This window comes from Micromys minutus (genome assembly GCF_963924665.1).
Source record: "Micromys minutus genome assembly, chromosome: 1".
NCBI classification, from domain to species: Eukaryota; Metazoa; Chordata; class Mammalia; order Rodentia; family Muridae; genus Micromys; species Micromys minutus.
The window spans coordinates 71,082,856-71,109,968 of NC_137969.1; the positions used below are offsets into that span (position 1 = coordinate 71,082,856).

At 48.8% G+C, this 27,113-nt stretch overlaps 1 protein-coding gene across 2 annotated transcripts in view; it reads right to left on the minus strand.

The window, feature by feature from the left end:
• Positions 1–2,698: 2,698 nt before the first annotated feature.
• OLFML2B (olfactomedin like 2B) overlaps positions 2,699–27,113 on the minus strand; it is a gene marked incomplete at its 5' end in the record, with an annotated part of 35,176 nt that continues 10,761 nt past the window's right edge. Inside the window, 5 exons of one of the 2 annotated variants that reach the window (XM_080908396.1) lie at positions 2,699–3,646; positions 4,165–4,341; positions 15,491–15,961; positions 17,826–18,054; positions 22,024–22,200. In XM_080908396.1, the coding sequence (XP_080764522.1) occupies positions 3,045–3,646; positions 4,165–4,341; positions 15,491–15,961; positions 17,826–18,054; positions 22,024–22,200 (1,656 nt within the window). In that variant the 3' untranslated portion in view covers positions 2,699–3,044. Of the gene's footprint in view, positions 3,647–4,160; positions 4,342–15,490; positions 15,962–17,825; positions 18,055–22,023; positions 22,201–27,113 lie in introns of both variants that reach the window. The other variant, XM_080908397.1, reaches the window with a different exon arrangement.

Sequence of the window (27,113 nt, forward strand, 5' to 3'; positions counted from 1 at the left end):
CTTCCTCCCCTAAGTTGCTTTTTCCAGGACATTTTATCACAGCAACAGGGAATGAAACATTTATTAAAGATGAAAGCAACTTTCAAACTAATGAGATGGATTGCTAGTTTATTTACATCTTGCCTGAATATTGGATACTCCAGAATGTAGAGCATCTTCAGTGTGGTGGTTTGGCCCATAAAGAGTGGCACTAACAGGAGGTATGGTCTTGTTAAAGTGGGAGTGGCCTTGTTGGAGGGGGTGTGTCACTGTGGGGGTGGGCTTTGAGTTCTCATATACATATGCTCAAGTCTAGCCAGAGTGAGTTTCTTCTGGTCGCCTTTGGATCAGGATGCAGAACTCTCAGCTCCTTCTCTAGCACCATGTCTGTACACTGCCATGCTTCCTGCCAATGAGGACAGTGGACTAAACCTTCGAACCTGTAGGCCAGCCCCAGTGAAATGCTCACCTTTATAAGAGGAGCCTTGGTCATGGTGTCTCTTGACGGCAATGGAAACCCTAACTAAGACATTCAGTGTTTTCAAAGTTGATTCACATTTTAATATTATAGTCATTGATGCTGAGAACACTGCTTAGCAGAAATACATAGTCCGAAATGGCAGAAGAATATTTAGGGCAATTTTAGAAATAGTTGGAAATTCTAACCTCATCTCAAGTCAAAATTCATTTGTTGATTACCAAATTCAAGTCAGTAACTCAAAACTGCAATTTGTGAACTCAAACATTCTAATACAATCTAATCCAAAACTATACTAATTTGACACTTACATACTGGGGAATAGTGGTAGGAAAATAGCAAAAGGTTTTATTATCTATAAATGACCACATTTCTTTCTTTTAATTGGTTATTTTATTTATTTACATTTCAAATGTTATCCCCCTTCCTGGGTTTCCTTCCGAAAACCCCTATCCCCTCTCCCCTCCCCACCATGACCATATTTCAATGAGAGCAGAAAGCTTTATATATGTGAAAGGAATGCGGCCTATAACACACGGGTCTCAAATCTGAGCTGCAGTGCTCACAGTACACAACTATTGTGTGCAAGCTGCTCTCGCCCCACCCCCACCCCACAGTGCTTACTAGATGAATGTGCAAGTGCAGGGAAGACTGGGAGGGGGAGTCGCTAGTTTCCTCTGCTTTTGAAATGATACTGTTAGGAATATTTTAGTAGGGAAACAACAAGCATAGATCTCTCATCAGTTCAGATGCCCTAGGTTTTGTACAGGGTGACAAAGTGAATCAATATTCAGGCAGTAAGTATGGGAAGCTGAAAGTACCCCTTCATCTGACAGGAGCGGTCAGGGAGAACCGGGGAGGCCCAGGAAGAAGGGATGTACCTTATGCCTAGGGCTAGCAGCAACAAGGGAAGGCACTTCTGGTTTTTGAGACACTCAGTCTCTCGGTCTTGATGTTTCCAAAGTTTTATCCCAGCTGAATATAGTCAAGGAGGGCATTTCCCACCGTCCAACCTCAGACTGCTGTTGTTCCCTCTGAGGTCGTCAGCTCCTTCCTCTGCTTCTTTTTCCAGCAGGTGGAAGGCACTAGACCCATGAATAGTCCTTTTGGGAGTAAGGCAATTAGTTCACCCAGATGCAGGGCTGGGTTCCCTAGAGGGCTGTTCCTTGAGGCCTTCCCCTGGTCTGCAAGGAGTGGGAACACCCTGACAAGTTACCAGTCAAGAGGGGGCGGGGAGAGCCCTCTCTCAAGCTCCTCTGCTGCTACCAAGCCAAACAGTTCTTGCATCTGCTGTGAAAGACTTGACTACCTGTTAACTGAAAAGGTGTTGAGTGCAGGAAGCTAGCAGGTCTAGGAGTGGAGGTGTGGGCTAGGGAGCCACACAGGACGCACACACTGAGCAGCCATGGCAGGTGGGCATGGGTAGGAGGCTGAGGCCCACAAGGACATATGAGCTCCAAAGAGAATGGGATGGATATGACGTCATCATCACCCCACCTCATAACCACATTCTGCCTCCTCCCACACCATCGCCCATGTTTCTCTGGGTGTTCTGGCTTCTGCCTGTGCACTGGGCAGAGAACTACACTGTGCACTGCAGGGACCACAGAGGGCTCAGTCTGAACTAGGAGAGGATGGAAGTCTTCTCCACTCCCTACTAGGGAACCTTGTGCATGGTGGCTTGTGCTTGGAGCTCAGAGGATGAGACAAGAGGCTTGTGAGTATAGGGGAAGGAAAAGGAGAGGGCAGGGGAGAAGAGAGGGAAGAGAACACACTATCACTGTCACCCCAAGGAGGAGAAAGGGGATATCTTGTACCTCAGCTTGGATATAGGCAGTTTGGCAACATAATATTCTCCTCTTCTTCCTCCCCCTCCCCCTGTCCCTTCCCCTCCTCCTGTCCCTCCCCCTCCTCACCCTTCTCCTCCTTCAGATAGAGCCTTGCTAAATTGTCTGGGCCAGTCTGGAATCCACACTGTTGTTGGCCTTGAACTTCCAATGTTTCTAAGATCTCAGGTGCACACCACCTCTGAAAGAAAGCTTCTGAAAAACACCCAGTGTCCTTCAGGAGCAGAAAGCTAACACCTAGGTAAATGCGTCCCCAAGAAAACAAAAATAACCCAAGAAAGGATTTTAAAATATCTCCTTTATTTATAAAAAGTTTTTTTTTTTTGAGTTTTAAGAACTTCTCTGATACATAAAAACTTTGCCGCCACTTAGCTCTTCTCTCCTGAGCCCCACACTCTGCTCCTGGCTGCAAGACCTGGGGGAAGCCCTCTGACCCTTGAGCTCAGGAGCTAGAGGTTCAGAGCATGAAAGAAGGTAGTTACTGGTCAGAAAGAGAAGTTCATTTGCACAAAAATATAAATTGTGAAGGATGAGACCAGCACATACACGTATGGATTGATCTACAATCCATATTAAAAAATATAGACCCAAACTGTCACTTTACATTTGTAATATTATACAAAATAATATATTTTAAAACGACACATACCCACCTGCACAATCTCACACACAGACATGCACACAGACACACACAAGGTGCTAGCGGCCCCTCTGCGCTTCTTTTTGCAGGGTCAAGTGTGTCAGTAGGCAAAGATGACATGGTAGGTGACCTGGTGGCCATTGTCCCAGGCATAGAGGAGGCGGTCCTTGGGGTTGTAGTCTATCTGGGTGGTGTAGGAATACTCATTCTCAAACAGCAGCCTAGGGACAATCTGTGTGTTGGTGTGCGTGTCAAAGGCATAGGAGATGTTGGCGTTCCTCTGGTTATAGCTGTCCACAGCATAAAGTACCCCGCAGATGACAAAGCAGTTGCCATAGAGATTCCTCCGGAGCCCAGTGCGCCACGTGGTCTCCTTCTGTGTGCTCAGGTCCACGGCATTGAGCTTGCTCAGGACAATGACCTCCTGGCTGAAGCCTTCATCATCCAGAGCTGGGTAGATAAGCCACAGGCCGTTCTCATCCACAGCAAAGTCCACATCTGAGTGGCCCTGCCACCGCCAGGGTGTGGTCTCCTCATAGGCCACATCGTGGAGCATGGCCCAGGCAGCCACAAAGCGCTGCTTCAGGTCATACTTGATGATGTTTCGGGTGAAGGCCCGGTTATAGTAGAAGGCACCATTGTATACCACGTGACCCGTGCCGATCCAACTGTATGGGAGCTTGTAGGAATTGCTCCAGCGACCTGTGGCGGCAAAAAAAGTGGAAAGCTTCAGGGCAGCGCAGCCTGTGATGGAACCAGCTATTGACTAGGGTCTGCACAACTGGGATTAGTACCTTGGCTCTACCACTTTTTAGTGTCCTACAGCCTGTTTCTTACAGTTCTCACCAAGCGTCCTCGGCTGGTGAAACAGCAAGAGCAATCTCGCTCGCTTCACTTGGGACTTGAGCGCTCCAAGGGCCCCACACTCATCTCTCTGACTGTGATTTGTAAACTGCTGGGGGCCATGGGGAAAAAGGATGCTTAGCTGTCTATCTGGATTGGTTCAAGGTCATCTCATCTATATCATATCCCAGGAGCTGGGACAGAGTCAAGAGAGCACAGTGTGGAGGAGCAAATGGTAGAGGTGACCACCCTTCCGGGAAATGCCCTTCTGCAATCCATGGGGGATGACCTGCTTCTCGCGTAGCACCCCTGTGCCATAGTCGGCAGAGGGCAATGAGCCTGGGAAGGCCCTGCCACATCAGAGCTGACTTACAAACCTTGTTTGAAGTTCTCCAGATTTCGGAACTCTACCAGCGTGTTGCCGTAGTAATAGTTGGTTACGTAAATCCGGTCATCCTTGGCTAAGGGGTCCTTCATCCAGGCCCCTTCATTCCGTCCGTATGTGTTCTGGGTGGTTGGTCCCGTGATTGTAGAGAGGGTGTCCTTGCACCTTCCTAATGGAGAAGAAGCATTGAAGGGTTGGAGTGATCTAATGGTGCCCTCTTTACTCCTTAAGATTCTCCTGGCCCCTCCAGTTGAAGTCTTGGCAGGGTTGAGCAGCCCTGTGTAATCTGACCTCTAGCATCCCAGCACCATCCAATGCTAGGCCCATTGTGTAGTCTGCATTCTACTCCCACAAAACTGCCAGCGTCAACATGGTGGGCCACTGTGATGCCACCCTACCTCCATCTCTTTGATCCTACCCTTTAATAGGCAAAGATCCAAAGTCATTTTTGGGTACCATACCATCTCCATGAATGTCATTCTGTCCTGTTCTGTCTGTTGAGCTCTGCTACCACAGTACCATGAACATACCTCTATTATAGAACATGCTTCCCCCCCCCCCATGTGCATGTGTGCGTCTGTATTAGTTACTAGGAACTGAACTCAAGGCTTCATGCACAATAGGCACACACTCACTGCTAGTCACCAGGCCAGTATGTACCTCTGTCTGTCTGTCTGTCTGTCTGTCTCTCTACTCTGCCTCTGCCTCTCCCTGTTTCTATCTGTCTGTCTGTCTGTCTGTCTGTCTCTCTCTCTCTCTCTCTCTCTCTCTCCTCTCTGTCTCGCTCTGTCTCTGCCTCTCTCCTTCCTACATCTATCCTAATAAGAGCATAAGAACCAAGGAAGCAAGGGCTCTTTGCTGTTCCATAGGGACGTGAATGCCTGCCGTCCAGTCAGAGCTGCCCCAGGCTGCTGGGGTACAACTGTGTTTCTGGCTGTCCCTGTCAGAGTTCTAGCTGCACACACTTCTCTCTGTTCCCGATCCCCACGCCCAAGTATTAGGCCATCTGCTGGTGCCTGAGGTGTGCCAGATACTTTGTGTCCTGTGTTCCCAGAACACAGGAAAAAAAAACTACAGCAAAGAGCTGTATTTAGGAGTATAATCTAGACTAAATTGAAAACACGAACGAAATGCTTGGTATGGGGTATGACTGAACACGGGCTTGAATGACACTGAAGTCACATGAAAGTGCTCAAACACACACTTCTATGCCTGGATTAGCAGGCCCTGGTCAAAGAGAACAACAGGAGAACCAGATGTCCCTTGTCTTCAGAGATTTCTCAGGGCCTTTTGACCACAGGCATGAGCAAATACTGTCCCCCATGCCCAATCCCGCCACCAAGACCTGTGGGTCCTGGAAACAATGGTGTTGAGATGAATTAGTTCTCGACACTCGGGGGAAAAATCACATAGCTCTATAACCCGGAATCAGGGTTTTCTAAACTCCAGGTGACCTCATGTCCAACGGCTTGAAATCCATGTTCCAGCGATCTAAGGCAGGAGGGACCCAAGATCTAGGGCTGGCAGTGTGGGAAAGGGCACTTGTGCCTTGACCCTGGCTCTGGGGTAGACGTGGGGTAGAACTGGGCTGAGCAGTTTTCCAGGCAGGCTTCACTTCAGGTGCAGATGGCTGGCTTTAAGCAGCGCTGTGTGGGGTTGATAGGGTTCTATTCTGACAGAGTGGGGAGAGACTCTGTCTCCATTTGACAAACAACAGAAACTACCCACCAGTGCCTCATTCCCTCATGTCTGAGCTCATTTGTTCGAGACAATAAAACAGAAGTCCCCAGCCGAGCCTGGCAGCGGTGAGACGGAAAATAATCTCATTTCCTGGCGCTCAGCAGGACCTTGACTGCCAGTGGAGAAGCCACACTCCCCCGCACGCTGAGGTGAGCCTTCTCGTGCCATCCTTAGGCAGCCTTCTCTTATGAACTTCTTTCCTTGGCAAAGTCCTACAAGGACACTACCTCTCTACCATCCATGCCTTGAAGCCCAGTTGCTGTAGCCACGCCCATCTCTCACTACACAGTAGGGTCCAATCTCAGCCCTGAGGTACTCAGAGGCAGGACCTTGGTGTAGGACTATCAGTGCACATGGGCTTGGAGCCAATGGCCTGCCTCCATTTTGGTCCTACCATTAACTCCAGTTTGGCCTGTTGTCTCCATAATGGCACTGAGCCACAGTTCTTCACAATGTACCTGGAGAATTCACCTTGACGACTGAGGGTGACTTAAGTGGCTGCTCTGTGATCAACAGTGTTAACTGTCAACTCGGCAGCGAATGGAATTGTATGGGAGAGGGACCTCTGGGCGTTCCTATGGGGGATTATCATGGTTGTTGAAGTGAGATGGCCTGCACACAGTTGGCCATTACCCAAGCTTTCTGATTGTGGATGTGTTATGGTCAGCTGCGCTGAGCTCTTGCTGCCTTGATTTCCCCTCCATAAAAGGTACCTTGCATCATATGCTGAAATAAATCCTCTTTCCATTGAGTTGTTTTTGTTAGAGTAGTTTGTCATAGGGACAGGAAAAATATGCTAACTAAGACAGGCCCGCAGAGATATCCAGGACTCAACCCTCTGGACTCATGAAAGTGACCTTCTATGGCCAAAAGGATGTTGTGTGACAGAGTCAGTAATCTTGAGACTAGCCTGGATTATCTAAGTTCCAAATGCCATCCACATACCAGAGAGGACGGGAAATAGCCTACAAAAAGGAGGAGGCGTTGTAATGATGGAAGCCAAGACTGGCCTGATATGGCCACCAGCCATGGAATGCCAGTGGTGAGTGCACTCTGGAAAAACAAGGCATGGGTTCTCCTCCCCTGGAGCCTCTGGAAGGAACTAGACTTCTGACACCAAAGACTTAGCCCTATAAAACTAGTTTGAGACTTCTGGCCTATAGGAGTGCTAGAGAGTAAGTGTCCACTGTTTTTAGCCAGGAGGCCTATGGCAGCTTGTCCGAGTGGGGGTGAGTATGGATGAGGTCAGTTTCTGCAGCAAGGGGAGGTGTTGCTGCTTCTGCAGCGAGAGGAGAGTGCCAGCTTACAGCTGTGCAGTGCAGACGCCTGAATCCTCGGGACAATTTCCACATGCCACCGAGGTACTGAACAGCTTACAGAATGGACAAGTCCATGCAGGAGGGCAGGACTGATGTGTGTGCCTTCACTACATTTGAAGACATCAGGAAAGTTAGCAGCCTGTGGGACCCCAATGCATCCTCATGCTCAGATGAACCTAGGATGGGTCTCGTAATGGTTAAAATGGTCAATTTGAGGGGATCTAGAATCATGAAGGAGACAAGCTTTAGGTAAGTCTGTGAGGGATTATGGGAAGGGTACCTTAGTTGTAGGCAGCATTATCCCATGGGCGAGAATCCTGGGCCAAATGAAAAGGAGAAGTTAAACATCAGAGTGCCTCACCCTCTGCTTTCTGACTGCAGATCCTGCCATCAGTGCTCCCTGACACCCCATGATAGATTGCACCCTCAAATGTGAGCCAGAATAAACCCTTCTTTCCTCAAGTTTGCTTCTGGTCAGGTATTTTGTAACACAAATGAAGCAACTGATGTAGTTTCAAAGCTGCAGCCCGTGAGCACAGAGCAGCCTTAGAAAGAAGGCAAGAGATAGTGGGAGGGCCACAGAACCCTGGGGAAGAGAGCTCTGTCTGTGAGCCTCTTGTTCTCTGCAGACGAAGCACGGCTACCATAGACGATGCTGACAGACACTAGCATCCACTGAGGACTTTCTGTTCTAAACTTGCTCCTCAACAGTCCTTCAAGGCAGAGAGCCCTTGCTATAAAGGTTACCAAGACCTGCAGAAAAGGATCCTTCCCATCAGTATATACACCTGCATGCATGTCATGTCTTAGACAAACATAGCAGCAAATGCCCCCTGACCCACTGTCAGCTTGCCAACAGGTCCCTGTGTGAGGTACTCCTTCATCCCATGGGGTGTTCCCTTCACTGTGCCTACATGTTCTTAGCCTCTCGCTACCAGCTGCTTTGCATGTTTGCCACTTCCTGTCAGGGACATTGGCATCCTCCTCCTGTTCTATCCAAGCCTCCGTTCAGGTCAGCCACTAAGGACCATCTCGGGAGGTGGACCCCCCTCCCTGGCTTCCACTGGCCGAGTCTCAGAGTTCCCACCCCACTCCCATGTGCACCTTCTTAGTGCTCATTCCCCTCCCACTTGCTTCCTCTGCTCTCAGCTCTTACAAAAGAGTCACTGCCCAGTCTGGTGCATCCAGTGGCCTACTTAACATCTGTCCCTGCGTGTCCTTCTGCTTCCTCAAACCTGGTTACTAACAACCATATTCACTTGTTTCCATTCATGTCCAACTGCATCTCTGTCTCCTGACATAGCAGGAAATCCACTAACCAAGCCAGAGGCTCAGGTTATCCTGAGATCTTCTCCTCCCATCTTTTTCAAGTGGTCTTTGAGTGAGTCCATCCATTCTCCATCCTTCTCACCCCTCAACCCTTCCCCTCCACAGACTTAGTTCAGATCTCGCTGCTGGTCTGGCTCAGGCCAGTGACACTAGCTCTTGTCTTGTGGATTCACCTCTGCCTCCTTCTGGCCTGACTACCAAGGACGGCAAGAGCTGCCTTCCCACAACATACATCTGCTGAAGCTCTTAGGAACGTGTCGTCTCTAAGTACCGCGTGAAGCCCCAAGTCCCCATAATAGCATCTCAGCCCTTCCAGCATTCAGAAGTCTTCACCCAACTGCTCCTGAGAGGTAAGCAGACACTAAAATGAGCCATTGGGCTGAGAATGTGACAACGGGCTGCCACAGAGATGGGGGCACTGAAGAGCAACTGACCCAAAGGCACTCAAATGTAAGAGCACACACACACAACACACCACATAGTGACCTCAGCCCTAAGATTGCCAACTGGAGGCCTCTCACCCATTTCTAGCCACCTGTGCCAAATAGCCTCATGCTCAGGGATGGCTTGATGATCTGTGTAATAATATAAGTTCCTTATTCTATTCAGAGTCTGCTCCACGTTAATGTTCTGAAGCTGCCATTCTGAAATTTTTAAGGTATGGTGGTTTGAGCAGAAAAACCACGTTCTCCTCTGCCACCATGGGCACATGTATCATTTGCAAAGGTTATGGAACCTTTAAGAGGTTCACACTTGCTGGAAGAAGTATGTCACTGGCAGCAGGCTTTGAGAATCCCCCTGCTTCCTGTTAAGTCTCTCTCCTTCCTGTGTATGGAGAGAAAATGGGACCAACCAGCTCCCTGCTCCTGCTGCCTGCTGCTGTGTCTTCCGAGCCATTATGGACTCTAGCCCTCTGGAACTGTGAGCCAAAATAAACTCGTTCTTAAGTGGCTTTTGGCTGTGGTGTCTTATCACAGCAACAGAAAGATAACTAACACGGATGTGCGACAATTTTTCCTGTGCCAGTCTGTGTCAGAACATCCAGGCTGTTTTCCCTCCTCTGCCAAGCCTGGCTCTTACTGGTACTTCTGTGGTGGGTGGGGCCCCTCTCTGTTCTGTGAACCTACAATCCATGGCTGCCTTTGGATACAGAGAGCCCCACAGCAGAAATGGGCACATGCATCTGATGCTTGCTCTAGACAAGTTTGCCACCCCTCCTATGGTCAGCCCCATTTCCGGAATGATCATGCCTTGCTCAGTCTGGAACTTCATGGCCTGGCACCAAGGGGTGTAGCTTCATGAACAAAAGGATCTATCTTCCTTGAGGGCCTCAGAATTTGCTCTGTATACATCTAAGGGAGCAACTCCACTTTATAGACTCATTTCTGGGGCCCACTTCAGGAGATGGCCAGATTCCCTGTGAGCTGAAGGCTGGGTTACAGTAGTTATTAAACTTTGTAGCTGGTGGCAGGGAACTGTCTGTCTTGTAGGGAGAGTCTTAGAGCCACAGAGGCTCTGGAAATCACAGCCCCAGCCCACGTCAGCATCTTTCTCCCTGGGTGTCCCTGGAGCAGCCTCCCTGACCCAAGGCAGGCAGGCCTGGCCCTCACACCACTGCCAGAGTAGTTGGCCAAGCCCTGGGTTTTCTCAGGCTCTGTGCTCTGTGGGGGAGACATTCTTTACAGATCATGATAGATTTGAATTCAGACAAACGCTTGCTGCTACTGCTGTAAGCTGACTGTCCTCTTTGTCCTTCCTCCCCCGACACTGCCCCTAACTGGCCCCTTCTAAAAATCACATTAGGACTTGGCATTGATAAAGTCTAGGAATCTGTCGAGCTGTGGCCACTTAGCACAAGCATCCTAGCTCTCCATAGCAGCTGGCGTGGCTGAGCACTGGGCTCTTGGGTCCTCAGTCTCTTTGGAGCCCAGGGTGCCCTTGACACTGCCCAGATCTCCCCTCTCCCTCTCTTTCAGCTATACTTCAGTGTCCAATAAAAACCAATCCCTGTTTACTTGTGTTAGAAATTTTCTGGAGGATAGTTCTGGGTACGTTAGGCCATTACAAAATCAGGTCTAAAAACCTTCGGTAAGATATTCCTTTTGGAGACTATGGAATGTTGCTCATTATGTGTGAGACCCTGTGTTTATCCTGAGCACTACATAAACCCCAAGTTTATTCACTCCTATAATTCCAAAACTCAAGAGTCAGGAGGACCGGAAGATGAAGGTCGAGGCCAACACTGCCTTTAAAACTACATGGTTCAGTTAGGCATGGTGGTGCATGCCTTTATTCCCAGCCCTTGGGAGGCTGACAGGGGAAGATCTGCATAGAGCAGATTGGGGTACACAGTGAGCTTAAGGATAGCCTGGGCTATGTAGAGAGACCCTGTCTCATAGAGCAGACTGGGGTACACAGTGAGCTTAAGGATAGCCTGGGCTATGTAGAGAGACCCTGTCTCATAGAGCAGACTGCGCTACACAGTAAGCTTAAGGATAGCCTGGGCTATGTAGAGAGACCCTGTCTCAAAAAAAAATAAATCAAAGCAAACCAAAATAGAAAGCATATGGTAGTTAGTTCATCCATGCCTATAAATCTAGCATTCAGGAAACTAAGTTAGAGGGATTGTGAATTGTAGGCCCAACTGATTTTTGTTTTGTATTTTTAGAAAAAGAGAAAAAAATACATCTTAAACTGCACAAAAAACAAAACAAAACAAATAAACAAACAAAAAAAAACCTGCCAACCCTCCTCCTCAAACCCAAACAAACAAAACCAACAAAACAAAACAAAAAGCGAGCAAACTACCTTGGCCAGCTGCAACTCGGTGGCCTGTATCTGCTTCAGCCAAATGACTTACTTAGTTAATGACCTGGAGGTATCAGCACATAACTCTTGCCTAGCCAGGCACAGAAAAGTCACAAGTTTGCAGAGAAGGTTCTAGCAACAAGACCTTATCCATACTAACAGCAATAGTGAGAGGCATTTGATGACAAGAGACAAGTAGAAGTAATTTGCCAAAGAGCTGAAAGAATTTAAGAACCAAGAAGCTAGGAAGGACTGTCACAAAATGCCGCCATCCAAATGTGACTCGACCCCGGGGAGCCATGAGCACACAACTGCTGTTAGCCCTTCGCCATTTCATCATGGATAGAGGAGGCGCCCATGGGACTCTACCTCTCCCGGAAGAGCTTTTGGGGGAGGGGACTAGTCAGGAAGAAGGGTTGAGAGGGGAAGAGGAATTAGGGAAGGTGGTGAATATAACCACAATACATTGTATATATGTGTGAAAATTTTTCCCTAGGTTACAGTCCTGTCCTGTTCTTGGCACATCTATGTCACTGTCTATGTTTTTAATCTGAGTAGATAGAAGAGGCAGGAACCCTCTGCCAGGAGTTATAAGACTCAGTCCAGTCAAACAGAATACTGAGCAACAGGAGAACATGTATCCCCAGTCTCCATCTTCTGTCACCAGGCACACGGTTGTCAGGATACAGGGGTTCTCCACATGCATGGAGCAGCTGAGCTACTGAGAGGGCCAAGACCTGAGAACCCCAGAAAGGTACCTATTGTCAGTTACAGTGGTTTAAAAGTCTACAGGAGACAAAACCTGGGAAGGCAGGTAGGAGAGGCTGGTGTAGGAGTCAGCATAGAGACTGTGGGGAGGGGGCTCCCTTTTTGCTCCTTAGTCTATGGGAGAAGAGGCTCCCAGCCTCAAACCCAATGGCCTTATGACCAAAAGTATATGGACCTCATCTGCAGAGTGTCTTCACTGTGGATTTTCCAGGTACCTGCACAGGGCAGTGGCGACAGACAGTGGAATAGCTAAAGGAATTCCCCTCCTACCCAAGGGTTCCAGGAAGCTGAAGGGTGGAATATAGACCAATGAAGCTGGGCCTGGTGCTGTAGGTTCAGGTCAGCCCTCAGCTAGGGAAAAGAGAGCTCTCTACTTAGAGTCTAGCACATTCTGCAAACATGAAGGAGGACCCAGGTTTTTGAAAAGGTAGTTATCCATGCAGTGAGGAACTGGCTATTGGCTTTTTCACTCCATGGAAGGAAAAAAATAGAGTGGAAAGGCAGCATGGGAGAGAGGAGAGGAAAGAAGGGAAGGCAGGGTGGGGAAAGAAGAAGTAAGGAGGGTAAGAAGGAGGGGACAGGGAAGAAAAGACTAGAGAGATGATGGGGAGGTAAAACACAAGTGAGAGGATTGGGGTTCAGGTCCCCTGAATCTACTTAAAAGTCAGAGTGGCACTAGTAGTCCCAGCATTCAGGAGGCAGAGAAGGGGATTCCAAGAGCAAGCTGCCTAGCTAGACTAGATAGATGTCACAAGCTCCAGGTTCAGGGAGAGACCCTGCCTCAACAAATAAAGTGGAGTGATATCAAGGAAGATTTATTGTGTCAACTTTGAACTCACACACACACACACACACACACACACACACACACACACACACCAGAGATGGAGGAGGCAGACAGACAGAAAGCAAAACAAAACACTTTCTCCTTCTCCAGCCCAGCCTCTGCCATCCAAGAGCTGCCTTCTTGCTGGTTTTCCTGAGAGCAAACCTTGGGAGTCTTACTACCTGTGGTTGTTTGAATGATAATGCCCTCTGTAGGCTTAAATATTTGAATACTTGGTCCCCAGTTGGTGGAACTGCTTGGGAAGAACTAGGAAGTATGGCCTTGTTGGAGGAGGTGTGTCATTGGGGAAGACTTTGAGATTTCAAAAAATGTATGCCATTTCCCATGTTCTTTTTCTCTCTCTGCCTCCTGTTTAAAGAACAGGCTGTGAGTTCTCAACTGTTCCTGCTACCATGCCTTTGCGCCACCATTATGGACTCAAACCCTCTGAAACCACAAGCTCAGTTAAATGCTTGCTCTTATACACTGCCTTGGTCGAAGTGTTTTGTCACAGCAACAGGAAAGTAACAAAACACTACCCGTCTCCTACCTCCACTCTGGCATTGTTCCAAGATTTTCCTCCCGGATTAGCACCCCCTACTTATTGCACATCCTTGCTAATGTCCCCCAGAAAACCACAGAACACAATGGAAGAAAAGATACTTGGCAAATTGCTAACTTCATTGAAGACTCAGAGAAAGGTGGGGCTTTGACAGGAGAGACGGTACAGAGGCCAGATGTGTGGCCTTCAGCAGGTGCTCCCTGTACCGCCTTGCTCCTGGAGCCAGCAAGACATGCTGTAGAGGGCCTGGGAATAAGGTTATCAAAGGGATGGGAGCTGGGAAGAAGAGAGTGATGTTGAAAAGACAGACCTTGCTCTCTGCCAAAGCTGTCGCTTTCCCAGATATTTGACAGAGCTGCCACTCAACAGCACGCTATTGCAGTTACTCTTAATGCATGGCGACCTAAGGAGCAGTTTTCTTAAATTTAAATTCCCTTTAACTCTTCACACAGAGCCTTGCTCTACAGTCCAGCTAGATTCAAACTTGAGCTCCGCATGCCTTGGCCTGGCAAATCCTGGGATTTCAAATTTATACCAGCACACCCGGGTAGTCAGCTGTTTCCTATAACTTATTTCTATTTTCTGTGCCAGTACCACACTCTCCTGTCTCCTTCTCAGACACACCCAGAGGCCATGCAGTTCTCTGGAACAGAAGGCCTGTCTTCTCCATGCTTCTAGAATGTGCCTTGTACCACCGGATCTGTCCGTCAGAAGGTGACTCTTTTTCTGTATAGAACATTCTTATTCTTCCTTTGAAACCAACTCACATGACAACCCCTTTTACCAACACCTGCCATGTTTACAGCAGCTGCTTCTGCTTTCAGCTCTGGTTCCCACCTCTCTGTCAGAGCATTGCTCAGTGATTCCCTAGCAACCCTGTGCTTCCCAGTTCTGGGTTCATTCAATTCTACACAATGGCCTATGCTACTACCCAGTCCCTGATTTCTTAGTTAAGGTTTCTATTGTTGTAATAAAACAGCATGACCAAAAGCAACCCAAGGAGAAAGGGCTCATCTGGTTCCTCATTATGAAAGCCAAGGCAGAAACCTGGAGGCAGAAACTGAAGCAATGGCTATGGATGGGTGCTGCTTACTGACTTGCTCAGCCTGCTGTCTTATACAACCCAGGGCCCTCTGCCCATGGATGGCACCACCCACAGTGAGCTGGACCTTCCTATATCAATCGTGAATCGAGAAAATGCCTGGAAGATGTGGATGTGCCTATAGGTAAATATTGTGGAGACATTGTTCTCAATTGAGAGTCCTTCTTCCCAATGACTCTCGCTTATGCCAAGTTGATGTAAACTAATAAACATACCCGGCCCTACTTTGCTTTGACTCTGGGGCCACCCGTATAAGAATCCTCTGCTGGCTTGTGGCCTGGTAATCGTACTGTGGTAAACTATTCAGTTGCTGATGGGTCCACTATAAACTCACTGGATAAACTCCTACTTGGAAAAGTCACCCATGCCGATACAGTGTTCGTCTTATCCATTCATATGTATGTCAGGAAAGAGACTGATGCTCTCATCACTGACACATTTACATAGGAAGTACTTCAGAAATGTTCAAACAACACCCTATAGATAAATGTGGTTATAACCGCAATCCAATACAAAACTATAAAATCAATTAAAATATAAGATATTTTTAAAAATAGGTTTTTCTTTTCTAACTCTATGGCATAATTCTTCAATATAAACTCTGTAGCAAAAATGTCATGTTACAGCTTCAAAATGGTGGTCATGCTGCTAAATGTGAAAACTAACTTTTGGCCAGAGACAAGCCTCCACTGCCCTTTCCTGTGCTGTGTTGCTTTGGAGGAGCGATGGGTGAGAGTCAGTCTTCCTCAAGCTGGTGCTCTAGCCCAGCTAGAAGCCTGGCTTCCTAGTTCCTGTCCTTTACAAAGCCCTCTACCTTTTACCAAAATGACCAGAAGAGCACCAGTCCAGGAAAGAAGGACTTACCTATGACATTCCGAATGTCATCTTCTTCTTCTGGGCTCAGAATGGGACCAGCAGAGGTGGCTTCCTGCCATGCAGTCCCCTCTTCCTCTGGCATGTCTGTCTCCACTGTGTCAGGTGACCCAGGGACCAAGTGTAGAGCTTCCACATATATGTCCCCAGGAATCATTGCTGGAGGTGGCTGGATGGTTGTGTGGGCCACGGTGGTGGGTGGGACTTGAGTAGGAGGCATCACCCCTGGGGGCTCTGAAAACACTGTGGTAGTCTCCGGGGTTGCCAAGAGCTGTCTATCTGAGGCCTGTGCAGACTCTGAGGACAAGGCTGTGGCCTGAACGCTTGCGTCCGTTGTCACAGCAGCAGCATGACGAGTGGTTGCTGGCCTCCGGGTGGCACTTGACAGTAGATCTTCCTGCCTTAGAAGCTGATCTTCAATCAGCAAGTCCATGCTGCTGTCGCCACTGAATAGCTCATCATCTGTGGAACAAACACAAGGTTCGTTCATGGCACAGTACAAGGAACACTCTGGCCAAGGATGGGTAGCAACTTGCAGGCTCCTTGTTCCAACACGGCAGTGCGTTTGGAGATTGAGTACAGCTGGGATTTTACTTGCTCACTTTTATTTTCTCTTTAGAGGTGTAATCCAGAGCTTTGAGCATTTTATACAAGCCCTTTAGATGAGGTCCATCCCAAACCCTTCTGGCTGGGGACTTAAGACATTGGCCAGGAGCATGGGGCAAACAGTGTCTTCCCCTGAGAGTCTCTGAAGAACTTGCTACTATCCTTGTTGGCACTAGGATGGCTCCTACCCCTAGTGATGGTGCCACCCACAAGTGACAGGGACCTGGTGCATCCATTCCCATGGAAACAGCCAAGCATTCCTGGGATACACCGGTTCAGATGCCCACCCACACCTGGGAGCAAGTGATGTCACTACCCCCATAAAAGACCAGATCCCCTCCCTCCACTTCTCTCTCTTCTTCTCTTTCGACCCCAACCCCTGTCTCTATTAAACCTCTCCACATGTTGGTTTGGTGTGGTTTGTCCACACATGAGCCAAGAAATCTATCCCAACAATCCTTACCCCAGCCTCATGGGGTCCTGAGTAGGAGAAATCATGGGCTATGAACCTGGGCAGCTCACACCCACAGTGTTAGCACTTGGGAAAGTAAGACAGGAGGATTGTGAGTTCAAGGATAGACTGGAAAACAATAGTTAAGAAACATTTAAATGAAAAACAATAAAACCCCTCAGGAATGAATAGAACGGTCAGTCAGATGAGACCCACCGAGCTGGGTGGGCAGAGGAACCTGAGAAGTTAACAGTAGACCAAGCAACATGGAGGTGGGCGATGGGACGATGGTGGTGGGTAACCATAGTGTGAACCCTGGGGACCAAGCCTGTGCGGAGGCCAGTGTGGACACATGGGAGGCCACAGGGCGAGAGTGGGAGGTAAGGTCAGAGAAAGCCAGCAGAGCTTAGATCATGAGCAGCTCGGGGGTCTCTCTGCTCAGAGTTCGGTTTTAATTCTGAGTAAAATGGATAAGGCTGAAGGCTTCTGAGCAGACAAAACGTGAAAGACAAAGATGTATTCAAGGGGTCACTGAATCCTAAGTGCAAAGGAAAGAGCTAGAAAGCTAGTATTCAGAGTTTGCCTAGAACACCAAGAGGGAGGTGAGGCTGCAAGCAGTGGGCAGAAAGAAAACACCCTAAGGGCTGGACTGGACGCGGGACAGAGAGAGCTTCCGTAGTCAGAAACGTAGAACACAGTTAATGTGGGTGCAATGATTCTGCAGCTGCAGGTTGAGCATGAAGCATCCTATCAAAGAACGCGGTGAGGCAGGGAGGCAACTTGGAAGGCTGCTTCCTGAGACCAAAGGGAAGGAAAGGACTAGCGTGGGGAGGGATGGGTAAGGGGTGATCGGGAAACAGTGGCTTCCAGAAACTTTGGGCAAGGAAAATAAAGATGACAGGAGACAGACAAATACACAAGTAAGCTTGTCTACTCTTTGTGGAAAGGCAGGAAAGGCGAAGGCTGGGGAGAGAAGGTGTTGGAAAGTCAGCAAACTTGAGGACCTTAGAGAGAAGCAGATGGCACACACTACCCAGTATCTCCAAGAAAGCCTTGGTTTCCCTATCTGTAAAGCAGGGGGGCGAAACAAAAGGATGCAGATGTCCCCCCAGCTCATCCATCCTTTGCCACAGTGTCTTCGAAACCCAGAGAGGTTAAGTTCCATGACCAAGGCATCTCAGCAAACATTGGAACCCAATGTCTGTAAGATCCAGATGGCCGTTTCCTCCCTGCCCTGCCTCTGGGGCTGTCCCTCTGACCCAGACTCACGCTGCTCTTCTATGTCATTTTCCTCCTCAGAGACCTTGGCCTTATAGTATGTGATTCCCCGGATGACGGTGGGCTTGGAGGCCAGCCGACCTCGCAGGTGCACCTGCCTCTGCAGGGGCTGCGGCTGCATCACTGCCGGCGGGACCTGTGGCTGCGTCCGCAGGAGTTCGATGGAGTTGATCTGCTGTGACACAGTTTCCTCCTGCAGAAACCGCTCTTCGTACTGTTCCTCAGAGGGGACAAAATAGGAGGTCAAGTCACTCCCTGATCAAAGAGATGGGACAGGATGAGCAGTGAGGGAGTAGAGATCACAGCCAGTTCCGAAACACTCCCCAAGAGGGCCACAGCCTTAGCAACACAGGCTGTAGAGATCCAGTCCAGTCATCGTGGTCAAACTGCCTCATACCACGTCGGTGTGCACAGAGCAGGGAAAACAAGGCTTTCCTTCTGACCTGTAGGATCCAGCCTGGAGAAAACCTGGCCTGCTCACTTCCAGTGAAATCTTAGGTGGTCTAGGCTTGTTTTCCCGTGAAGAGAGTTCGACCAGACAGTGCAACAGATAAGGCCATCCTGGAAAATGGCTGTCTCTTTGGCATGAGGTAGTGATGGGCAGCTGGTAACGTGTGTACACATCTTTGCCAGTCTCCCTTCACTGGGGTAAAAGAACTGCCTAGGAGAACACAAAGCATCCTAGTATACCAGCTGTGCCCTCGGTGGTGCCCAGCCTCCATGCCATCCCCGTGCCTCCCTCAAGCCTCTTCTGAGGCCTCTACCAGAAGTATGGGGATGCCTGCTTGTTGGTGCCATTTTAGTGAGCACCTATTATGTCCAGCCCACCATATATTATTTCTAACAATCCCCATAACAATGGAGCAAGGTAATGCTACCAGCATTTCATGGATAAGGAAATAGCCCTTTAGTAACTTAGCTGAAATACTACCCAGTGAACTAGCTGAGAAGGATACAAATACAGTCACTCAATCATCAAGTAGGCCCCACTGTTACTTCCTCAGCCTGTGTTCCTCCTTACACTAAGCCATGTTGGTTGTGACCTGAGGTCTATTTATTTGCCTTCCAAAAAGTGGTCAACATCTCCATGTCCTCGGGGCCGTGGTCTGGCAACTGCCCAGCGGGTGGACGTGGAAGATGTTTCGTTTCCCAGTGGAAAGAGCTGCCTGGGAGGCTGACAATAGGCTCCTGCCGCAGCCCCTGCCTCACATGCCCAGGGGCATCCGATTGCTGGCTCTGTTTTCTCTCTGTGTCAGAGAAGCCAGCTGTCATTTCTTTGTGGCAAACCCCAGGAACCGACTTTTAGTTCCAGGCTCCCCGGACAGGGCAGGGACTGCAGTTCTTTGTCCCGGCCAAGGATATGGAGCAAGAGCAAGACGAGGACAGCCTTTGCCAGACAACATATAATTTCCTTGGATTCGCTGGCGACAAGTTGAACCGGGTGGCAGCTACCCCTACCGCGCTTTGATTGCTTCTCTGTTCTTCCAAGAGTCTGCCAAATGATTTCATCTCCTGGCATCCAGTGTTCCCACACCCACTCTGCCTTTTCCACTACCAACCTAGTCTCTGGGCCTCCCTGCCAACCTTCTAGACAAGGACCTTGTTGGAAGACCACCTTACAAATAATCACTTGCCATTCCAAGAATTGTCTGACATCATCTTCGAGAACCAAAAACAACCAGCTAAAACTGTTTCCCCCTGTTGCAGTGTGGTGCTCACCAAAGACACGGGGGCTGCTGCAGACACACAGAGAGAATGAGCCTGCCTTCGGGCTTCCTGCACCTCCCTCTGCACCTCTAGCCTGGAGGGGTAGATTGTGTTAACTTCAGCACTGCGTGCTGTGGGGACTCAGGGAAACACCAGGAAGGACTTTGCTGAGCAAGGAAAAAAAAAAAGAGTTTGATGTGTCTGATTTGGTTTGCAGTTTGCCCTCGGGAAATCTGAGCTGGGTTCCTGAACATACCACAGAATGTGTCATCTAGACAACAGACCACATTCTCCAGCTTAGCTGGCTGACTGGGAAGCTGGAAGCAGGAGGCAAGGAATTCTGGCTGCACTGGGAAGTGGAGGCTGAAATAAGAGGCATGGGACCCAAGCGTGGGGCAAGTACCTTTAAGTCCCTTTCTGGTTCCCAGGTTTTCTGTCTTTGGGGTGATGATTTCAGGTTCCCTCAGGGGTGACCTACCACACAGGCTAAACACTTTTTAGCCTGTTTTAAGGGCCAACATATAAGGGACACTCAAAAATGAGAGAAATTATTTATGAGGGAATATAATGTTTTAAAAACATCAAAAGCCAGGTAAATACTACTTACTGTTTTTTACTTTATAGAATGGAATTGCTTTTGACTTCTTGGGGACGTCCACACACCATACTTTTCCAGTGTTTGTCTCAGAATCCCCACCTTGCCTTCAGAACACATGTACCCAAATGTTCCCAAGCCCACCAGGTATACCTCCTTGGCCCCACTACAGTAAGTTTCTTTACCCAAGAGTTCTCAGCCTGTAAGCAGGGAATGTAATTCGGTTTGTAGAGTGCTTATCTTGCCTGAAGCCCTGGGCTGAGTCCCTAGCAGCGCATAGACCAGGCATGGTAGTTACACTTGTAATCCCAGCATCTGGGAGTTGGAGGCAGGAGAATCAGGAGTTCAAGGCCATCTTTGGCTACATAACAAGTTCAAAGCTAGTGTAGGAGAGATGACGCCCATCAACCAACCAAACTAAAAGAGTTCTGAGCCTACATACAAAGCCTTTTGTCTTCTCTCCAAATTCACGATGACCCAGGCAACAGAGTCCCACAAAGCAATGCCACCTGCTATAACTGGAGTCGTTAAGTTCTCTAACGGTCTATTTATTGGAGGCTTGGTGTCTAGCTCATGGTGCTATGAGGTGGTGCAGGCTTTAAGACATGGGGCTTAGTGGAAGAAGTTAGGTCACAGGGCCCTAGCCCCTTCTTCTCCTTTGCTTCGCCATGCCCTGGGGTGACTGGCAGAGCTCTACCACGCACTCCCCACCCAAAGCAATGACAATGAGCTGAAACTTCTGAAATCAAGTCTTTTGACCATTCCTCTTTTTCAGTTGACTATCTCAGGTGATTGGTTACAGTAACAGAAAGCCGAGCAACACTTCCCAACCTGTTACATATCACAGCACACAGAAGAACCAGCTCAATATCTAACTAACTTAGGCTCTGCCCAATACATACCCAGAACAATTACCCAAGATACCAGTGTGTCTCATCCCTTCCATCCGCCACAGACCCAGAGAGGCCAGTTAAAGTGAGCCTGATCTCAGACATGTTGCTGTATTGCTATAAACACTATATTGCTGTAAACATATTTAATCACATAGAGTTTTTAGCACCATCTTCACCATCATCATCATCATCACCACATAGCCCTGTCTGTCCTGGAACTATGTAAATCACACTGGCCTCAAACTCACAGATCTAATTGCCTCTGCCTCCCACGTGCCAGGATTAAAGATGTGTACCGCCAAGCCCAGCTGGTAAGTTTTAGGAGGAAGTCACCAAATGAAGAGAAAGTTTAATGTAATCAGGTCTTATGGCATCACCCAAAACTGTATTAGCCATCTTATACAGGGCTAGCTTTGTGGTAGGGACACAAGTGGCTGGAAGGTTGAAATGCCCTGCTGTTACTCTCCAGCAGATGCCGGATCAACATCCATCTATCTGTAAGATGGGGATACTGACCTATATCTGGTCTGCTCTCCAGAACTGCAGTGATAACCAGACAGTGATGAACATGTCTAAACAAGTCCCTTACAAACAGGGGGGTCACATCGCCTATTGTCTGCAAGCTGAGGCACTTCTGGGAGAGAAAAACATGTGGTGTTAATAACGATGCTAGGAGAGATGCAAACATAGATGGTCCCAGGTAGGAGCATGTATATCCTGTAAGGGATGCTCAAGAGAGCTCCATGGGCTGTCATAAAAACAATACCAAGGCTCAGAAGACCCAGGTTTGAGTACCAACTTCTACCCTTACTCACTGAATTTCCCTGGCTGTCCATGTTGAGTGAAGCTAGGCCAAATCCTACCCATCACACCTTGGGGCTGTTACACAGAAGTGAGACCCTGGCTGTGGGAGGTTTCAGCCCTGGAGAACCCTTCCTCGAGTTGATCTACCTCTTCCAGGCCAAGGAGAAGTCATGGGGCGATGTGGCCATACCTCGGGGTGGGCATAGGCTGCGGCTGCATCCCTCTGCAGGGCTGAGCGGATGTCTGGCATATTCTCTAGGATGCTGTCAGAGCAGTTCTCTTTGCCCCGCTTATTCAGCTCCGTCCGGATTTCTTCCACGTCTTCTTTGATTTGCTCGTTCTCCTTGGTGAGGTTTTTAGAAACTTCCTGAGAAGAGAGGTTTTGAAAAGGGGTTACAGTAAAAGGTTTTGAAGACAGACAATAGGTAACTGGCAACCTTGAGATGTTCAGAGGCGGGATGGCTTGGAGTGTGGAGATTCACAGCTATGGAAATAAGACATTCGGATGAGCTCAGAGTGGGTGACACATAGATGTGGGGATGTCTGAGAGGATGGAGCCAATGACAAGATTGGGGACCATACATGTGTCTAGCTAGTTCTGTTCTGGGAACCAGTGATAGGCACCCAGGAGACGTTTCCAGATACCCAAGAGCTAGAAATACCCAGACTACCATAGCTTCCCTCCTAATACCACTGCCAGGGTTGTTTGTATATGGTGTTCTTCCCAAGCAATGAAGAACAACGCCAGCGATTCCATTCACTTGCACAAGTGAGTCAGTCATTCAGTGTATGAAAGAAGGGTATTGGGGTGATTTTAAAGACGTGAGTTTACTTTGCTTTTCTATGGGCCCCAGCCACTCATCCCTGCCCCTTTGGATCACTCACATAGAAAATGGGTAGGCCGACCTCAAACATTCCTCTCTGTGCATGAGGTCAGCTGCCTGAAATCACCCCATATTGGCAACTGCCAGGTACTACCCCTGGTTCACACCTAGAAGAGGCAAAGCCACATGGCACAGAGGGGGACAGGAAAGGCTCCAAATGCCCCCAGAGCCCTCATCTCAGGAGGTGTCTGTTGTCACTGAGGAGAGTCACTGGTGCAGAATCTCCACATGTCTGACATGACAGTCAGGACATCCAAGCAAGGGGAATGCGACAGGCAGGGGTGGGGGAGAGGGGGCAAACCTGCTGAAGGTAGCCATAGGTGGGATCTGAGTCACAGAGAGTCCCTCTGTCCTATAGTTAATTTTGGAGAAAGTGACTTTGTAGAGCCCTGACATTATTTGACTGTGGTCCTACACTAAGAGTTTCACGAGTATCTAAAGTTTTCTACCAGGGCTTTTACAGAGAACTCGAGTTCAATTCCTAGCACCCACGTTGGGCTACTCTGTGTTCTGTATGATTCTGAAGCTCACGACCCCCTGTAACTACAACTCCATGGGGATCTGCTGCCTCCACTTTGGATTCCTGCATTCACACACCCACACACAGACACACTGGCATACACATAATTACGAATAACAGAAGTAAAATCCTTTAAAATGTCATACTGTGGAGCTAACAACATAACTCCAGAAGAAAAGTAGCTTGTTGATGACCTGGGTTCAATTCCTGGGCACTGTGGAGGAAGAAAACCAACCACTCTAAGTGTGTCCTCTGACCTCCGCTTGCATGCTGAGACACGTGCACATGCGTGGGAATGCGTGGGTACCTATGTATGTCCCATAAACAAACACACTAAATAAATGGCTTTTAAAAGTCAATGTTTGAGGACATAGCTCAGTGGTAGCAGAAGCTTTTTCTTTCATAAAGCCCTGGGTTCCATCCTCAGCTCTTTTTGTGTCTTTTATTTTGACAGTAAGTTGCCAATGCTGGCCTTTAGCTTGCTCTGTATCCTAGGCTAGCCTTGAACCTGTTCAGTATCCCAGGCTGGCCTCGAGCCTGTAGTCTTTTTGTTATAGCCTTGTTGTTGTTGTTAAATGTATTTATTTATAACCCAATATTAGCCCTTCCTCTCCACCCGGCACCCCCTCATGCAAGTTCCCCCCTCCATCCTCCCTTCCCTTTCTCTTTTGAGAAGGGAAAGTCCCTCTCTAGGTGTTAAACACCCCCCTCCACTGGCACATCAAGGGACTAGGCACATCCTCTCCCACTGAGGCCCAGACAAGACTGTGTCCATTTAGGGGTACAGGATCAACAGGCAGACAGGCAGGCGACAGACTTAGGGACAACCCCTACTCCAGTTGTTTGGGGGATCCACAAGAAGACCAAGTTACTCAACTGCTACATATGTGCAGAGGAACTAGGTCCAGCCTGTGTTCACTCTTTGGTTGGAGGTTCAGTCTCTGCGAGCCTGTAGTAGAACACTTGCCTAGCATGTGTGAGGTCCTTGGTTCAATACCCAGTACCACAACCACAGGCATGCAAGATCAATGAAAATTAGATGCTGGATGTGTTTACCTTTGGGCCCTGTGTTTGAAGTTGGTAAGGTTAGTAGAGAAAGATGCCAAGTAAAAGAGAAGATGGATTTGCTCTCCACCTTGTACCAGAAATGGGAAATGCAAAAGCTCAGATATTTCCAGGCACAGCCCTGAAGTCTGGTGATGGTGCTACTAATGTCCTAGAAGGAAGCCTGGGTGGCTCAGAGCCAAGGTGATGTTCATATATCCAAGAAGATGGTGACACCCAGACACTGTGGCTCCAGGCTCCTATGAGGGATGCCCAGGAGAGCCCAGTTAAATTTTCCAGACTCCAGAATGGTCAGCACAGCACGCTCGGGCCATTCCATCTTGAGCCCTCAAATGGCTTCACCGTGTTTTCTAGATCTCAGCCCAAGCCAGACTTTAAATTGCACAGAATCCGCTGAGGAAGCTACAGTCTGCGAGAAAGGGTCTTGTTTGGAGAACTCACTCTGAGAGAGTGTGTGTGGTCTTTCCTGACAAGCTTTCAGAGGTGCAATGGTTAAAACCATAGGTTAAGGAGGAGGGTGTCCGGCTCTGGCCCCACTGTTGCTGCTCCCAGCTCTGTGATCTTAGCAAATCATCTAAACTCCCTCCATGGCCAACTCCCATTAATTAAAAGTTGACAGTACTGGCACATTCCCTGTGCATGATTATGAGGGTTGAATACATCTGAACACATCAGGGAAATACTTGGTTGATACTGTTCATGGCATCATCGTTGGAACGGATGCCAGCATTCAGGCCTAACCTTTCATATTACGGAGAGGCTGCTGAGGCTGACAGTAATGGTGAGATTTGGTAACTGTCATTTTAGAAACAACTGGCAGAGAGCTGGTAAGATGGCGTGAGGGTGGATGTTTCAAAAGTAACATAAGTTCAATTCTCGGAACCCACAGAAAGTCAGAAGTAGAGAACCAACACCACACAATTGTCTTCTACATGTGTGCTGTGGTGTGCAGACACTTATGACACTCACAATAATAATAAATAAAACGTGACGGAGCTGACTCATCACCAGCCTGCTGGACTTTGCTCCTGAAGTTCACTTACTGGACCACTACAGGTAACCAGCCAGTCCAGCCAGCCCTCAGCAGTACCAAGCACCTAAGATGCCAGAGCACCCTTACAGTTAGCTTTCAGATGCACAAAACTTCTTACATTCCTGCATCAGCTGAGCAACCCAGTATGCTGGATTCCCACAGATCCTTCCTACTCAAAGTACGGACAAGAGGCCAGCACCATCAGCACCACGAAGGAACTTGTCAAAAATGCAAACCCCAAGGCCTTTCCCGGACCTGCACAACAAGAACCTGTATTCTCCCAAAATCTCTAGGTGTGCTGGGTCTACCTCGGAGTTTGAGGAATGCTGCCCTAAAAAGAGGCTCAAGGTAGCTCTAGAATGAGTGAACGGAAGTGGGAACGAAGCTGTTTGTGTCGGCCAAGGTCATCCTGGGTGAGAGTGGAAAGGTTCCTGGTCGCTGGGACCCATATGAACCAGCAGAGAACAGCTGTCCCTTAGGATAAGAAGCTATGGAAGGGACAGGAGTGCAATTTCTTTGTTGGTGCATGGATGCTGAGGGCCTTGAAGGGGCTTAGTGAGCAAGACCAGTGAGGAACCACCCTGGGAAAGATCACCTTCAGTGAGGGGAAAGTAAACAACAGACCAAACAACGAGGAACCAACACCAAGGAAAAGAATTGGGCAGACCCAATGTAACATAACAGAAGGCCAGGACTGACCCTCACCGAGGGCAGGGACAGCACTCCCATGATGCTGAGCTGTGTTCTCAGCCCCAGAACTCCACCCAAAGTGCTAATATCTTGGAGTACTCAGGATGGTGTGCCATGTGGACCTGAGTGTCTATTATGTGAAAGGCAGCCCCTCTGATTTCTGAACACCCCTAAGCAAGGGCAAGTACTGTGTGGGCGGTCACAGCAGCCCACAGGTGCAACTCCTCCCTTCTGCCTACTGGGGTCCCAGGGCTTTGCTGCCCATTGATTTATAGTCTCCAATCCCCTTTCTGAATTCAGCAAGGCCATTATTTGAGATTTCCACAGAGGAGGGTTTGAGGTAGGCCAGCTCTGAAAACCCAGAGGAGCTGTAGAGTTAATTTCCCTCGTGGGGACAGCAAAGCCTGCTGGCCGCCTGAATAAACATTAGGCTGGAGGTGGCATCACCCTCCATCAGCCCCATTGGGCTGAGCCAGCTGATGTCCTCAGGGCCAGAGCAGCAGCTGCTGGCTACCTCCACTCAGCCACCTCCCAAGCATGGCTGCTGGTCCTTCCTAAGGCTCTGCTTTCCTCACACCAAGGGCCTTTGTGGGGGTACTTCTTGGAGGTGTGGGGCATAGCATTTACCCACTCAGAGTGCTTAGGATCCTACCCAGGCAAATAAGTGAACTGCATGATCTCATGCCTTGAGCTCTTTCCCTCTGGGACAGCTACGACCATGACATTTACGATGTATACAACTCGCCTCATAGAGAGTGCACTGAAGACAGCAAGAAGGGTATCCGTCTGGTCTAAGCCAGCATACTCCATGGTCCCTGCCAAGGATCCTGGCACCGTACAGTGGAGGGTGGGGAGGGAACTGAAAGAGCAGGCATACTAGAGGGCTGGAACAGAAGGCTGATCACAATTAAAGATCTGGATGCTTGACTATGAGTCCCTAGACTAGGCAGAGCTAGGGGACTGAAGACGTGCCACATGCTAGAGAGACATGCAGTTAGTCATGGCAGACTATCAGCTAACAGCAAGCCCATGTGATCGAATGGGTGAAGGTACCAGGGCTAGCTGTGGCTAGAGGTACAAGCAGCAGA